Genomic DNA, 17,274 nt, shown 5'->3' with positions numbered 1-17,274 from the left:
ATTAATGTCATCAGTCAGACAAACAAACAACAATAGATCCAGACTAATCTGATCCCAGCAGGTTCAACCAGCGCTAATTTAATCTGCTTAAAGGGTTAAATCCAAAAACTGGTTTCATGAAGCAGAAACATAAAACAGCCACTCACTGTTTGTGTGTCTGATCATGTGATAGAATTTTGTGTCCTGTTTTTGTTTGTATTTATTTGAGCCTGAAAGAAGCAACATCACCAAACAGTCTCCGCTCAAGGTCCACGCACAGGCTGGTTCTGGAGCTTTTGACCGAACTACACTGTCCTCATCAGCTGATGAAGTGAGTAAGTGAACTTTGAATCCAGATCGTTTCCACGAATGATCCTGTACGTGGAGTCTTCAGAAAAATGAAAATGTGAATGTTTACAGTCACATGACAGCTGGGTGGACACCATCAGCTGATGAAGACCATGTGGTCTCCTGGTTTTTCCTGTCCCATAAAAAAATCTTTTCTCTCCTGAGCTCTGACTGAGTTTCTAATCAAATTTAAAACATGTGCAAATGTGAAATTTAACTTAAATCTGAATGGAAAACAGCTCAAACTGACCCGGAGGCTGATTTTACCTGCAGTTACTGTGCTGACCTACAGGGGGCAGCAGCAGGCAGCCCAGGCCGCTGATGTCATAAAGGACATGCAGGTGAGACATGATCCAACCTGTTGGCCAATGAGAAGCTCTCAGGTGCGTTTTCATGATTTGAAGCTTCATCACGTGAATGTGAGCAGCAGCAGGTGACCCTCCATTAGATCCGGGTTTTACTCTAATAACAGATCTCACACTTTTCAATCTGTTACAATATTATGAAAAGAAACCAGGTGAAATAAGGTTTCATGATGAGGAGCTGAGTGTTTAACATTTCTTAGGTTATTTCACTAATGGCTGTCTTACACATGTTATCTGTCATATTATTAACCAGTTATAATGTTTTATTTCCTGATGTAACACGACACACTTTGGGTCTCCGTACAGTTCTGAGACCAGACAGAACCGCGGGAGAAGCTCTGGGTGTCAGAGGTCACGTGCTGAGGTTTACAGGATCACATGACTGCTGATGAACCTTTAACGTGTCAGAATCCACTATTTTTTCATCCTGGAAACTTTGCTGTAAGTTTCCTGAGGGTTTTCTGTTTTTTCCCTGCTGATGACACAGTGTGGAGGAGGTGGATGAATTGTCAGCTGCTGCAGGTATGAAGTATGTTCCTGTTTTATTGGAGTTTGTAAAGAAAAAGCAGAGAATGATGTTTGAAGGTGAGAAGAGTCCGAACCAGAACCCTCTCCATCTCCCTCACATCAGAACCCGAGTAAAAGCAACAAGCAGTTAATTATGAGGAAAGTTTCCGGGAAATGATCCGGAAAAATTCCTCCATACACCTGAGCACACCTGAGAGGGAGAGAGGGAGAGAGAGGGAGGGAGAGAGACAGAGGGAGAGGTGGTGTTTGTGTGTCAGTCACAGTTCTGGATGCAGAGGATCAACATGGCTGCTCACAGCAGCAGTGGGACCGGATTCTTCAGGACCCTCCTGAGCCGGTGCAGGACCTCGGGACCCGGAAAGTCCAGAACACCGGGACTGTGTCAACAGCACAGGTGTCGTCTGTCCTCGCTGCCTCCTCTGCCACCACCGGGCACGTGGAGCTCCCGGCTGTCCCGTCTGTCCCACCGGGATCTGTACCGGCTCTCGGTCACGGATCCGGATCAGTTCTGGGGATCCGCTGCCACTGACAGACTCCGCTGGGTAAAACTGTTCCAGCGGGTCCGGGACTGCGACCTCAGCGGCGGCAAGATCAGCTGGTTCCTGGGAGGGAAACTCAACGTGTCCGGTGAGTTTATCATACACACTGCCCGGTGAGCAGTAACCTGTGATCAGTAACCTGTCAGTCCGTGAATTCGCCGGTTGCGTCAGAAGTTCGGTGTCTTCCTGCTCGGACCGGAGGTTCTTGTGGCGGGGACAGGACCCTGAGCTCGGACTCACCTGTGGATCGCCTTACTTCACCCTCCGTCAGCTCTGCCTTTAGCCTCAGGGCGGGAAGCAGCTCCCCGGGCCTCTGCCGGTGAACGCGGCTGTTTAAGCGCGTGACACATCAGACTGATGGCTGACGGTAAAGAAGTGAATCCAGTTGCTGCAGCAGATGAGATTCCTCCAGATGTTCATGTTTGTTTTTATTTGAGCAACTTCAAAACAGGTAAACAAGAGCGATCACGTGCAAAGTCTGGGCCCCCTGCTGAGTCAGCGCTGGGTGACACACACACACACACACACACACACTTTCCAGATGTTCAGCACAGGGTGTAAAGCTTCCTCTCTGGGGGGGGGGCATCATCATCGATGCTGTCCTAGCTGCTTCAGGTGGAGCTGGTCTAAACCACTTTATATACAGGTAGATAGTTTAGCTCACTGGTTCCCAACCTAGGGGCTGAGGCCCTCCAAAGGGCCAGCAGATAAACCTGAGGGGTCGTCAGATGATTGAAGGAAAAACAAAGCTCTGATTCACTGATCTGATTTTCTCTAATCTTTGATTCTGTGTGAAAAATGTTTCATTTGAATAAAAAAAGCGATTTTATAAAAGACAGGACAGAAAGGTCTGTGGACTCTGGATTAATCTTCAGTAATCTCATAAATATGTCACATGTTTTAGCATAAAATCTTAGTAAAGTAACAGTTAGCTGCAGCTGTCAGACAAATGCAGTGAAAAGCTGAAGATCTCGCTCTCAGATGTGGAGAAGAAATATCCAATCACATAAAATGGAAATATGAAATGACATACAACAAAACTAACATGATAAAAGACGACTTTAAACTGATCTGAGGCCTTTTCACAGGAGTCGTATGAAGCTTTGAAGTCTTACTGTAATATTCAGAATGTTGGAGACAGCTCAGAGCTGTCAGAGTGTCCTCATCTTAATTTACAGAGATGAATCTCCTCTTACACCCAGTGAATATACCTGAAGAATAAAAATACTCTATACTCTGTTTTTATTTAGTCTGTAGACGCCTGTGTTCTGTTACAGTTAGAATAACATTCAGAATATGTTAACATAGAGTGTTTGTTTAGAGCCTGTGAGTAAATGGAAACTGTCTCTGCAGCGACTTTATCCTCCTCTGTTGTTTTTCTGTCTCTGATAATAATCCAATAATATTCCAATAACCACAGCTGGATGATTTGTATCAGATCTGATACGGGAGGATTTTTTCTGTTTGTTACATAAATTATTCTGTAAACCTGCTGCGTGAGACTCAAACAGGATCTTCAGGCTTAAATCCATTTTAGGATTAATGTTCAATCACAGAATGAATAAATGAAGACAGTTTCCTTTAGGACGATGTGTCAGCCTCCACTCGACAGAGACTGTTTATGGTTCTTTGCAGCACGATGTAAAAAACCGCACAACATAGAAGAACAAGGACTAAACAAACACTTCCATTCTCATTAACTGAGATTTTTACTCACTGAAACACTTTCTCGCTTTTGACCCAGAGCCTCTGTTTGTTTTCGACTGAGTCACCTTGGAAACATCATTTTGTTCTGGTTAGCATCAGCTAGCTTTTCTGCAGAAGTTGTCTTCAAATATCTTGTTTTTTTCTGACAGTTTAAAACCCAAAGACTTTCAGAAAATCTGAGACCCTGGAAAAACTGTAAAGATGCTGGCAGTTAATTTTAGAATATAATTATCACTCATGTCATTTCAGCGCTAATCATTTAGCTAAGCGCGGTAGCTAAAAACACTGAGCAGGTTCAACCTCGCAGGGTCTGTGTCTTTTTTCCTGTAAAACACAAAGTTTGGGTTTATAAATTACCATAGAATAACCTTCACAATTTTCAGCAAGGTAACAAACACAGGTTCAGCCCAATGGAAAACACACATAAACACAAAATGGACAAAATAAAACAAACTATAAACAAATAAAACAAACTATAAACAACATAGAAAACACAAAACTGAAGCATGGCAGGATAAAAACACTGATGCTGTGACGTTGAATATGTTTCAACCATATTTTTTCCTCCTAATCTTTTAAATGTGACATATGTTCCTCAAATGTTTCAACATAGGCGAGGACCTTATTGTTATTTAAAATGGAGGTGATTCAGGTGCTTCTACAGGTGGAGATAAAAGGTATGGGCTCTGACCTCTGCCAGAGGTTTATAAAGATCGTCAAGATTACTTTTAAATTCCAACAGATGACTTCAAAAATATTCCTCACTGAAAACAAGGCTCTCTTTCTGCCTGAACAGTAAACGGGTTTTTTTGAGTGGAGTGACTTCTGCTTAACGTCCTGATGTGTCTCTCTGTCTTTCAGTGAACTGTCTCGACGTCCATGTAGAGAAACACCCAGACCGAGTGGCTCTGATCTGGGAGCGAGACGAGCCCGGCACTGAGGTGAAGGTCACTTACAGGTATGAGCAGCTGCACCTGCACCACAGACAGAAATCTCCTCTGTGATAAGTTCCCTGTATCCTCCCTCTATGCAGATGATACTGATCTTTATCTGATCATCCTGAGGTCTTGTCCTGAAGTTGTTTCTGCCATTACAGCATCATAAATGTACAGGAATGTGCCGCAGTCCATAAAAGCAAAGGTGCTGGTAAAGTTTAACAGTCAGGTATTTGGAGATGAAAAACAACAAATATTGGGAATCACGATGAACATGAATAACTACATGTTTGATGGTTTCAGAGACTCTGATATCTTACCAACTGTTAACCTGCCTTTAACTTTTAGACGGTAAATTCATACCAGCACATTTTCAAACCAATAACCAAACTTCTATGTATTAAATGGCACTACAGTTATTTAGCAGCTGATAACACCTAGTCAGAACTGCAAGGACATAAAAACTATATCTGTAAAAATATCCTGTATGTGTGTTCAAATCCTGAGCACCATTTCAATTTTTAATCTTCTATTTCTCTCATATAGAATATAAATAATATACAAAACTGTCTCGTTCTAACACCTGCTTCACAGTTTATATCCTGCATTCTCTGTTCTTCATGTTGTATTCTGTCCTCTCCATGAGCTTCGTTTTAAAAAAGAAATTAAAACTACAGAAGGTGAAACTACATTTAAAGAAAAGACGCACAGTCAGTGTTCAAACAACAGCTTCTACTGTGTCTCTTTTTTATGGTTGCTTAGTTACCATCAATGATACACAACGCTTCCTGCAAATATTTCAGATTAAAGGCCTCTCAGGAGTGGGATGAATAACGCTATTGTTACTGCAAAACAAGGTAGTTTACTGGAAACAGAAAAAACTAACTTCCTGTTATCTGTTCCTCAGGGAGCTGCTGGAGACGACCAGCCGTCTCGCCAACGCATTGAAGAGCTATGGGATCGAGAAAGGGGACCGGGTGGCCATTTACATGCCGGCGTCGCCGCTGGCGGTGGCGGCCATGTTGGCATGTGCTCGTATCGGTGCGGTGCACACCGTGGTGTTTGCGGGATTCAGCTCGGAGGCTCTGTCAGGGAGGATCCAGGATGGTGAGTCAAACCACACCGCCGTGATGCGTTTCACGTTCACGTCTGTGTTGAAAATGTCGACTGAGCTGATTCTAACCTTCAGTCTCATTCGTTCAGATCTCAGACTGGAGGCTTGAAGCTTTGCTGTTTGTTTTATATAGATATGGATCAGATTCCTCTTTGTAGTTGCTCACCCACAGACAGTCACCACCTCTTCAGCGGTATATCAATGACTTAAACAATATATTTTCCCCAAGACATTTCAGTGACTGCAGAAAGTTTAATGAAGGTCAAACCAGCAGTAACCTGCTGAGTGTTCCTTCCACCTGTGAGGGGAGGAGCTTTACCTCTGTTTGACTTCCACTGTGTTCCAGCACCTTTATACAGTATCATGCTGACCTGTGCCGGAGACTGAGCATTTAACAAAGGCAGAGTTAGTCCTTGCTCTCAGTGTCTCTCACTGTGTCTCTCACTGTGTCTCTCACTGTGTCTCCCAGTGTGTCTCACTGTGTTTCTCAGTGTGTCTCACTGTGTCTCTCAGTGTGTCTCTCAGTGTGTCTCACTGTGTTTCTCAGTGTGTCTCACTGTGTCTCTCAGTGTGTCTCTCAGTGTGTCTCACTGTGTTTCTCAGTGTGTCTCACTGTGTCTCTCAGTGTGTCTCTCAGTGTGTCTCACTGTGTTTCTCAGTGTGTCTCACTGTGTCTCTCAGTGTGTCTCAGTGTGTGTCTCAGTGTGTCTCACTGTGTCTCTCAGTGTGTCTCACTGTGTCTCTCAGTGTGTCTCTCAGTGTGTCTCAGTGTGTTTCTCAGTGTGTCTCAGTGTGTCTCACTGTGTCTCTCAGTGTGTCTCTCAGTGTCTCTCAGTGTGTCTCTCAGTGTGTCTCAGTGTGTCTCACTGTGTCTCAGTGTGTCTCTCAGTGTGTCTCAGTGTGTCTCTCAGTGTGTTTCTCAGTGTGTCTCACTGTGTCTCTCAGTGTGTCTCTCAGTGTGTCTCACTGTGTTTCTCAGTGTGTCTCACTGTGTCTCTCAGTGTGTTTCTCAGTGTGTCTCAGTGTGTTTCTCAGTGTGTCTCAGTGTGTTTCTCAGTGTGTCTCACTGTGTCTCTCAGTGTGTTTCTCAGTGTGTCTCACTGTGTTTCTCACTGTGTCTCTCAGTGTGTTTCTCAGTGTGTCTCAGTGTGTCTCAGTGTGTTTCTCAGTGTGTCTCAGTGTGTCTCACTGTGTCTCTCAGTGTGTTTCTCAGTGTCTCTCAGTGTGTCTCAGTGTGTTTCTCAGTGTGTCTCACTGTGTCTCTCAGTGTGTTTCTCAGTGTGTTTCTCAGTGTGTCTCAGTGTGTCTCAGTGTGTTTCTCAGTGTGTCTCAGTGTGTCTCTCAGTGTGTCTCACTGTGTCTCTCAGTGTGTCTCTCAGTGTGTCTCAGTGTGTCTCAGTGTGTTTCTCAGTGTGTCTCACTGTGTCTCACTGTGTCTCTCAGTGTGTCTCTCAGTGTCTCTCAGTGTGTCTCACTGTGTTTCTCAGTGTGTCTCTCAGTGTCTCTCAGTGTGTCTCTCAGTGTGTCTCAGTGTGTCTCACTGTGTCTCAGTGTGTCTCTCAGTGTGTCTCACTGTGTCTCACTGTGTTTCTCAGTGTGTCTCTCAGTGTCTCTCAGTGTGTCTCTCAGTGTGTCTCAGTGTGTCTCACTGTGTCTCAGTGTGTCTCTCAGTGTGTCTCACTGTGTCTCACTGTGTTTCTCAGTGTGTCTCTCAGTGTCTCTCAGTGTCTCTCAGTGTGTCTCACTGTGTCTCAGTGTGTCTCAGTGTGTTTCTCAGTGTGTCTCAGTGTGTTTCTCAGTGTGTCTCACTGTGTCTCTCAGTGTGTTTCTCAGTGTGTCTCACTGTGTCTCTCAGTGTGTCTCAGTGTGTCTCAGTGTAGGCAGTAAGGTGTGTGCAGTTCTCAGCCTGTGGATCTGTGGAGGTCACAAACACTGCTGAAGGACGTCTGTGTTTTGGAAACAGTCACTTCCTCAAAGAACCCAAACATGACCTTTGTTACAGCTGAGCAGCAGGAGAAGCAGAGCATGATGGGATTGCAGCTTACACAGTAACTGACTGTGTCAGAGCCTGGTTCTCAGACGGCCCCAGTAGCTTCAGCTTTTTATGTCAGTGCTGATGCGTTAATGTGGACTGTTTATTACCAACGTTCATACAGTTTAAGCTTAGGCTGTGTCTCCCTCCACCCACCCAACTCCACCCACCCACCCATCCATCCATCCATCCACCCATCCATCCACCCATCCATCCACCATCCACCCATCCATCCCCCCCCCCTCCCCTCCAAACACCCACCCACCCATTCCTCCACCCCTCCACCCACCCAGCTGTCCTCCAGCTGTTGTGCTCAGTAATATGACTAACATGATAAAGTCTGTGTCAGTAGATGGATTTTCTCTCTGGGACCTGAACCAGCCTTCAAACCTGCTTTCCTGTGTGAAATCAGCGTTTGTAGTTTGTGTTTTAGTTTGTGAGGTGAAAGAAAAAAACTCATAGTGTGAGAACTAATAAGTGATCACACACAAGTTCAGCAGGACACCAGGTCTGAGGGAAGCGTGGGGACAGGTGTGTGAACGGGACGGACACTGTCCAGGACGGAACTCTGGACCAAAGTCGTGAATTTTTCATTTTATCACCAAACTGCTGTGTAAAAGTTTACAACAGGTTTAAAGAGCTCAAAGGTTCATTCAGCCCCTTAAAAGCAGCACAGAGAGCTGAGGAGGTGAAGTCAGTCGGATTCTGTCAGCTGTCGCCTCCTGGCAGCAGAGAAGTTTTATTAAACTGTGAACAGACAGAAAACCATGGTCAGCTGGTTTTACTCCATCACAGGCTGCAGCCGCCCATCATCTGCATCATCAACACACCTGACAGGTGTTCAGGGGCCCAGCATCTCAGGAGGTTAATCTCCCAGTTTCACTGTGACAACACATCAGGTCAAACTCAGGCAGAGACGAAGCGTAAAGGTCACGGCGAGTGACATCGGTTAAATATGAACTCACGTGAAACGTGCTGTGTTTACAGCTCAGTGTAAAGCAGTGGTCACCTGTAATCAAGGTGTGAGAGGCGGCCGGCTCATCGACCTTAAATCCACAGTGGACGCGGCAGTGAAGAGCTGTCCCTCTGTCCAACATGTGTTTGTCTCTCAGAGGACAGAACAACCTGCAGCGATGGGAGAGCTCGACGTCCCTCTGGAGAAGGTGATACAACCAATGACCAGTACACCTGAATAAACACCTGAGTAGTATCAGTGGTAACAGTACTGTGCTGTATTTTGCAGGTGATGTCCTGTCAGTCCTCTGTCTGTCCTGCGGAGCCTCTGGACAGTGAGGACGTCCTGTTCCTCCTCTACACTTCAGGCAGTACAGGGAAACCTAAAGGCATTGTCCACACACAGGCTGGATACCTGCTGTACGCCTCACTGACTCACCAGGTACGCACACCTGTCCCCGCACCGGTTCTCAGGGTCTGAGTGCAGCTCAGCCTCCACTTCACTCTGCAACAGCAGAGATGTTTTTTAATGAGGGAGTAAAGACAAAGAGAGCAGTTCCACAACAGGCCAAACAAAAGGGCTGCTGTTTGTCCTCAGGAGGGGGAGGACGAGGACGACGGGGACGAGGACGGGGCCTGAGGCCAAATCAGCCTCAGGAAGCTTTAAATGAGCTTCTTAGTGAAGGACGAGCAGAAACATCTGCTTCTCTGTGTTTGTGTTTGAGACACAAGCTCGATGATAATTGAATAAAAACATGAACCGTAATAACCCCCCAGTGCCCCCCCCCACCACCACCACCACCAAATATTTATCAGTGCTAATTTCTAAAGCAGCTTAGCAGCTCAGGGTTGGGGGGGGGTGGGGGGGTTGGCCGCTGTTTGTTTGGATGAAACAACAGAACAAAAGCTGCTTTATCTGAAAAATACAAGGAAGGCTGGGTCCACGCCAGGGCGAGAGACACTGAGACAGAGAGTGAGAGTGAGACAGAGAGTGAGAGTGAGAGAGAGTGTGCCCCCCCACCTCCCCCCCTTACTTGGCCCTCTGAATTTAACCAGGAAGTGTCACCGAGATTAAAATCTGCTTTTGGAGTGAGAGCTGAACCAACAGCAGCTACACAAAGATCACCAGACAAACACAATCAGCAAACAACAACAACAAAACACATCTGAGAATAAAAGGTCGTACAATCACAGGTCACTGGACTCAGCTCTGCTTGTGTTGTGTTTATTTCAGTACGTGTTTGATTACCGAGACGGTGACGTGTTCGGCTGTGTGGCGGACGTCGGCTGGATAACAGGACACAGCTATGTCGTCTACGGTCCTCTGTGCAACGGCGCCACCACCGTCCTGTTTGAGAGCACACCTGTCTACCCAAACCCAGGTAAGACCCACAACAGGAAACAGGTTCTCGTGTTCAGTGTTGGTGACTCTCAGGTTTCACAGGAGCGTGTCCCAGGATTCATTTCTCCTGCCAAACTGAGCTCTGCTCCGTGAAATCCATCACATACCTGAAATCTGATTGGTCCCTGTGTGACACAGTGACAGACATGAGTCTGCTTCATGTGAAAGGCATGCTGGGATCTTTATGCATCCCAAGTTTACAGAGTTGACTCCCAAAGCACCCTGGGTAAAAACAGCAGAGCCAGGTCAGCCTGGGGAGGGACAGACTGTCCTCTGCGGTCCTTCCCACTCCCTGGTTCCCCTCTGGAGCTGTGGCGTGGCTCAGACTGTCCAACCCACGTTTCTGGTACAGCTTTTCATCAATGAAGACACAGAACAGAACCTGAATTTCATCAGTGGTAGAACCATCGTGGGTTCCACATCTGAGAACCTCCAAAGAGTCTGATCCAGAACCCTGTCTGCAGCTTTGGCTTTTTAAAAATGGCTGCTGGAAGGTTCTGGAAAACGATCAGTGACACTGATCTGCAAACCTCAAACCACCAGAGCAGTAGGTGCAGGTGAAGGTCACAGAGAGGTCACTAGAGATGTAGCGATACAGCTCAGGGCCAATAACAGGAAACGATAGTCATCTGTTTGCTGTGGAGACCGATATGAAAACTGATAACACACACGACGGCTCCCACAGCCAGAAACACACAAACCGAGCTCTGTGTCGACCTCAGTCCAGGGTTTCTGCTGTCCACACAGGAACTGGTCTCTGCGTCCAGTCACTGAGGACACGTCTGGTCCCAGAACCACGGTTTTTGATGACATCCCTCGTCTGCAGCTTCAGATGACCAAAGTAAATCCTCCAGTTGAGTCAGAGCCATCATACCCTGTCCATCTTTACAGCATGGTCCTGCTAATGTTTAGCTTTGTCTCCACCTGTCAGGTGTCCCGGGACAGTCCTGAGGTCTGGGCTTGTCAGAGGAACGAATGAACGGAGCGAGTGCAGCGTCACTGGCGTCTGTCCAGCGTTCAGTTACTCATTAATGTCGGTTTATTAGCTGCAGTCGCAGAGCGGCGTCGCTTTATCTCACCTGGATTGTTTTATCGTCGTGTTTCCTCTCGCCTCTGATTGGCTGCTCAGCACTAACAGCTCTGACCTAACTGAAGACTCCACAAGGTGACGTGACCTTTTGTCACTGTGATGTGGCCTTAACCTTTGACCTGCAGCTCTGTACAGAAATAAACTCAGAGGGACAGTGAGACGCGTGTCCATGAGGAGAAGACAGTCTGAGGTCTGGACCCTGTGGAGTCCTGCAGGTGTCCCGGAGTTTAACCTGAACTCGTGTTTTCAGAATAAATAACTCGAGCGTCTGTCCTTCATACGAAGATTATATTCACCACGTTCTTCACACTCAGGCATCGAACCTGTGACATCTGTTAAAGTTCAGTGTTAGAACCTTGTGATATTGAACTGTATGCAGCTTGGTGTTTGTCTGCGCACCCCCCCACCCTGGTTAAATCAGTTCAGGTCTGTCAGTGTGTGGATCAGAGACGTGAGGTGACGGACTCTGTGTCTTCAGGCAGATACTGGGAGACGGTTCAGCGTCTGAGGATCACTCAGTTTTACGGCGCTCCCACGGCTCTGCGCCTGCTGCTGAAGTACGACGAGAGCTGGGTGAAGAAGTACGACCGCTCGTCTCTGAGGACGCTGGGCTCAGGTCAGACGCACACGCCTGAGGCAGTCACGTGTGTGATTATTTCACAGTAATCACATCTTTATGTTGTTGTCATAGAAACCTGATAAATGTAAAGAGGAAACCATATGATCCTTTTCACCTGTGTCCAGGTGACTCAGTGTGACTGCAGTGATAAGTTTGTATGCTAACCTTGTTTAAACGTCCAGGTAACTTCAAGCTGGACTCACAGAAAGACTGGAAGCTGATAGAGGTGCTGTTCAACTATATGACCTGTGGGTGTGTGTGTGTGTGTGTGTGCAGTGGGAGAGCCCATTAACCACGAGGCCTGGCACTGGTTCCACAGTGTGGTTGGAGATGGACGGTGTCCTTTAGTGGACACCTGGTGGCAGACAGGTGAGACGCACCCTCAGGCACTTTGAAACATCAGGGAGCATGTTTCATGGAAACAGCTGGTTAAAGAAAAAAGAGAAAACCCAGGACGAGCTCAGGTCTCAGATGTGCTCTCCCGTCTCCTGGTCTGTGGTCCTCTGATGACCTGACTCCGTCCGTCTCATTCTCTCCCTGCTGAAGCTTTAAGCCTAATTTGAACGATTAGCAGCAGAACATCTGCAGCTCTGCAGAAAACGAATTAAGATCAAATCCTCAACACACTTACACCCCCACCCCCACCCCCACCCCCACCCCACCCCCACCCCACCCCCCGCTGAACCCCCCAGGACAAGACAGGGAGGATCACTGACAGCAGTCTGAGAGAGTGTGACCTAATTCCTCGACAATCAGCAGCAGAGCCGAGCGTGTTGTTGTTAAATCAGACTCTAAACTCTCTGCCAGCTGCTTCTTTCTGCTCGAAGGAGAAAAATCCCCAATAAATTAAGAAATTAAAGGAAATTAAAGCTGCGCTCAGAGGAAAGTCTGACGCCCTCTGGTGGCAGAGAGAGGGATCTGTGTTTTCACTATTTGATTTGATTAAAAAGGAATATGACTGACATCATAATGTTAAACCACAGAAGAAGAAGCTGAGCTCCTGCAGTGGGAGCTCAGGCGATGGAGAACACGGTGAAACCTGACGTTTCTGTCGGTTTGACGTGAGGACGTGAGGAAGGTTCAGTCTCCTGATGTTTCCTCTTCACGCTTCGTGTTCGTCAGCGTTTATTCTTCAGCCTGTTTCACTGTGAGCTTCGTCCTCACAGCTGCTGTTCCACCAAACACAGCAACAAACTCTTTTTACTCTCGTTCACACATTTTGATTTTCTGCTGTTTCCGCTCAGATTTCATCAATGTGCAAATGAAAACGTTAAATAGAAGCAGGAGGATGGAAACTCGTCCTGGATTTGGTCCCGACACAAAACGAATTCAGAAAATGTGAACTTTATCTCTGCAGCAGCTGTGAAACATCAGAGACATGTGAACAGCCTCTGGTCAGAGTGCCGTACACTTTCCCGCTCTCCCTCCTGCTCCTCAGAGGATGGACCCTTATCTTTCCTCTTGCACCATCTGTGGGACAAGCTTTACCCTTCACTTCACATTTTAGCAGACTTTAGTGTGTTGGTCTTCATATCGCTGGTATATCTTCCACGACGTCGCTCTGCAGGTGTGCTGATACCTGGTGTTGTTCCTCCTCTCTGTGCAGAGACCGGAGGAGTCTGCATCGCCCCTCGTCCTGCAGAGGAAGCAGCTCCGATCCTCCCGGCGATGGCCATGAGGCCGTTCTTTGGCATCCAGCCTGTTGTCATGGGAGACGAGGTGACCTGAAAACACAAAGCAACACTGTGCTAATCAAGAAGAAACACTTGAGTCTGAGTAAAACTGAGACAGTAACCCTGATATCCATGACGCGTTTCACTGGTCTGACTGGGGACAGAGACCAAACCTTCTACAGTCACTTCACCCTAAAACCACTTTTTGACTATCAGCTCGGTTGTTCAGTGGATCCTTCGAGGATCTATCAGAGTTCTTCTCCAATCAGCTTCAGATCAGATCTCCCATCAGTCTCTGCGGCTCGTTAACCCCACTTGACCTTTAGATGTAGGAGGTCAAACAAGCCTTCGAATGACACCCTCTCTCTCTTTCTCAGTTTAATCTTTCAATTAAAACAGGACCAGCAGCATCTGTTTGCTTTGATTAACAGACTTTCAGACTCTGGTGGGATGATCGCCGTCCCCCAAATTAATTATCCGCTAGTTTCCCCGTTTCCCTCCCTCTGTTAAAGAGCTCTAATCTATGGGCGCTAGAGGGTTTTTCATCATCACTGGTTCCTGAGTGTAGATTAGATTAGATTAGATTAGGCCTCCTTCAGTTTCACATCTCATCCTCAAAGGAGGTCGAGGTCGCGTTGCTTTCACTGCAATCCTCTCAGAGTTAGCTCAGACTGCACTTCAGCTGCTGATGAAGACTCTTTTTATGTTTCATAAACAGCGTGTCCAGGATTTCATTCGCTCCACTTAGCACTGGCCCCATTCTCAGGGTGGAAAACTGCTGTTTACACAACAACAGCGAGTTTGTTCCTGGACACACGCGATAGAGGACGTTAGAGAGACGGTAGTTTGACCCATAGTTTCAACCAGGATATGAGTGGACCTGAGGTGGTTCTAAGAGAAGTTTCTGTGTTTTGTGCAGTGGGTGAAGAAGCAGCTTGATTAGAATATTTAAAAACCGTTTCAGATCGAAAACTCTTTATCTACACAGTAAGTAGCAGCTGCAGCTGTGAAAGCATGAAATGGAAATGAAGTTAATCAAGTTCAGTTTCTGTTACTGTCACTTTTCCGTCTTACATGACACGAATGCAGCTCACACTGAGACAGATCTAAGGATTCTGTGCAGACTGAGGTTCTCGGTCAGCATCCAGTACCAGCTGAGGTTCTGCACAGATGTCTGAAGAATGTTAGAGACAGACTGTAATGAGCTGGAGAGCCATGTGTGTACAGGATGCTAGTGTCTTCAGGAGAGTGTGTACCCATCTACTTCCTGTCTGTGTGCATGTTTTCTGAAGCGTCCTGTGTCCTGTGTGATCAGGGTGAACCTCTGCCCGGTAACTCCGTCAGTGGGGCTCTGTGCATCAGCCAGCCGTGGCCTGGGATGGCTCGCAGCATCTACGGAGACCACCAGAGATTCGTCGACGCTTATCTCAAGCCGTATCCCGGTCAGTAAAACGCGAACACACGGCAGTGGTTCGGTTCGCGGCCCGGTCTGTGAGCTGGGGTTTCATGTCATGACTTTTTACTGTCAGGTTATTATTTCACCGGTGACGGAGCGTCCCGCTCAGAGGACGGTTACTACCAGATCACCGGCCGGATGGACGACGTCATTAACGTCAGCGGCCACCGTCTCGGTACAGCAGAGATCGAGGACGCTCTGGTGAGATTCAGCAGACACACAACTATCAACGGCTGTTGTTATTTGCTCTGACCGTTACACTCAGCAGCAGAAAGCTGTTAACGTTCCCTCAGTTTCATCAGAACATCTCAGTGTAACTGATGAAAATACTCCAACATTTACTGTTGTTGTTGTTGTTGTTGTTGTTGTGCTGGTGATTGTTTGTGCAGGATGAACATCCAGCTGTTCCAGAAACAGCTGTGATTGGAATCCCACATGACATCAAAGGAGAAGGTGAGAGCTGAAACAGGAAACACTGATCTGAACTCCCATCATCCCCTGTGTTTAGGTGTAAACATAAAAGTACCGTCATCATCACCTGACAAACTGTGAGTCTGACAGGTGATGATGATGATGCCAGGTGAGTCATCAGCTCCACAGGAAGATGGATCTACAAAATAAACTTTAATTTTCACCTTCAAAACGTTTCTTTTTGGCCCTTTCAAAATAAAAGTGTAAATGGGATTGGTTGATAGAAAAGAAAAAAGTTGTTTTTCATTTCTCTTCCACACAAACTGCTCTCACACAGGGTGATCAGACTCAGACTGTTATAAAGCAGCTATTACACGTTAATGTGCTGCTAAGGAATGCTGAGCGATGCTGACACACACGCGTGCGTGTGTGTGCGCGCGCGATGAGGTTTTCTCTGTTACTGCTCCGCAGAAACCAGTTGAGCTCAGGTTGAACAGGAGAATCAGTTGCTCCGTCACACTCTGCTGCCCCCTGCTGGTCTGAGTCTGAGCTGATCAGCCTGACACTGAGTGGATGAAGCGCAAAGACTGAAGGAGTCGAACAGTTAACAGAGCTGTGTGTTTTTATGTTAAATATTGTGTGCGTGTGCGTGCGTGTGTGCGTGTGCGCGCGCTCTCAGTGCCGTTTGCCTTCGTGGTTTTGAAGGAGGGTGTCGGTGGCGACCCCCCCGCCGTCCTGCAGCAGCTCAGAGACCTGGTCGCCACCAAGATCGCCAAGTACGCCGTCCCAGAACACTTCCTGGTGCGTCCCAGAACACCTCAGAGCCCGGTTTACTTAGACCGGGTTTAACCAGTTAGTCCGTTGAACGTGTTTTGATTGACATTAAGGCCATATTTATTATTCAGTTTGATGCAGATGTTTACACCTTTGTTGAGATGTTTGTGTGTTTTATTGTGTCATATATTTCATACTTCTGTTTTTTTTTATATCTGATGTTTATTGATATAAAGCAGCAAATCGTCACACGTCAGAAGCTGGAAAAGGATTCAGGTGATTATCAGAATGCTTGATCATTAATTACCTGTCTCACCTGCGCTTCAGGTGGTGAAGCGGTTACCGAAGACTCGCTCCGGTAAGATCATGAGGCGGATCCTGAGGAAGGTCGCCACGGAGACGACCCGTGACCTCGGCGATATGTCCACTCTGGACGACCCGTCTGTCGTCCAGGAGATCATCGAGGCCCATGAGCTGTACAGGAAGCAGAGAAGTCAGGAGAAGAAGAAGAACTAGGAGGGAGGAGATGGGCAGGTGGGCTCTCAGGTACAGGTGACATCACCGGTCCTCAGGTGTGACCCTGACATGCTCAGAGTCAGAGCAGCTGGTTCTGGGTTCAGTCTTCATCCTGCTTTCATCCTTCTCTTCCTGTTCTCAGACGGAACCAGGATCAGACTCAGGCTCCATCACTGGAGACGTGAACGGAGCTGAAGCGATGAGTCGATCGACACCAACCGTCTGAATAACCGATGGATCGTCTCGGTCAAACGTTTCCAGGTTACACTGAGTGATTAATGGGTTAGTTCAGAAAATAAGCAGCAGATTGAAGGATAATGAAAAGAATCTCAAACTGAGAACATCAGAGTTTTACCTGCCAGTCAGAGGACTGAGGGTCGGCTTCTGAGCTAAAGTCTGATTTTTATTTAGAAATGAGTGAGAGTTTATAGATGATTCTTCAGATTCACGTCATATTTCATACCACAACAAAGATTTTTAACCAGACAACACATGCAAACACTGTTCTGGAGTCAGATGTTAGAGCATGTTCACACAGATGAGAGGTAACACACATTAATCAGGATCAGATGATTTTTCTTTTTATTTAACAGACAAATATTTTCTAGATTCATAGTTTGGAGCTGAAGTGATTTGTTGATGGTGTTTGTTAATAAATGTCTTTGTTAATTGTTCATTTAATGAAATGAATCAGATCAGACTCTTTGTGTCACACTGATGTAAATGTCCAGAAATAAACATTTTCATTCCAACTAATAAACATGAAATAAATAAAAATGAATAAACTGATTTAATGAAGAATGAAGAACAGACACAATTCAACTCTCAGTGT

The 17,274-nt window shown here is 46.6% G+C and overlaps 1 protein-coding gene across 4 annotated transcripts; it reads left to right on the top strand.

Moving 5' to 3' along the window:
• Window positions 1–1,205: 1,205 nt before the first annotated feature.
• On the top strand, window positions 1,206–17,243 carry acss1 (acyl-CoA synthetase short chain family member 1). Of its 4 annotated transcripts, none has more exons than XM_041049464.1 (15): window positions 1,207–1,847; window positions 4,328–4,424; window positions 5,309–5,508; window positions 8,535–8,710; window positions 8,791–8,943; window positions 9,736–9,883; window positions 11,472–11,609; window positions 11,889–11,981; window positions 13,219–13,331; window positions 14,601–14,727; window positions 14,815–14,942; window positions 15,131–15,194; window positions 15,832–15,953; window positions 16,254–16,460; window positions 16,585–17,243. In XM_041049464.1, exons 1-14 carry the CDS (start codon window positions 1,490–1,492, stop codon window positions 16,440–16,442), a joined length of 2,106 nt encoding a protein of 701 aa, XP_040905398.1. In that variant the 5' UTR covers window positions 1,207–1,489; the 3' UTR covers window positions 16,443–16,460; window positions 16,585–17,243. The 4 variants fall into 4 exon arrangements, with proteins under 4 accessions (XP_040905399.1, XP_040905398.1, XP_040905397.1 ...); XM_041049463.1 differs by having other exon boundaries at window positions 1,208–1,847; window positions 16,254–16,472; XM_041049466.1 differs by lacking the exon at window positions 1,207–1,847 and adding an exon at window positions 1,866–2,210 and having other exon boundaries at window positions 16,254–16,472.
• The last annotated feature ends 31 nt before the right edge of the window (window positions 17,244–17,274 follow it).

The sequence above is a fragment of the Toxotes jaculatrix genome, chromosome 11 (assembly GCF_017976425.1).
Source record: "Toxotes jaculatrix isolate fToxJac2 chromosome 11, fToxJac2.pri, whole genome shotgun sequence".
Taxonomy (NCBI): domain Eukaryota; kingdom Metazoa; phylum Chordata; class Actinopteri; family Toxotidae; genus Toxotes; species Toxotes jaculatrix.
This window is presented reverse-complemented; position numbering and strand designations above follow the sequence as displayed.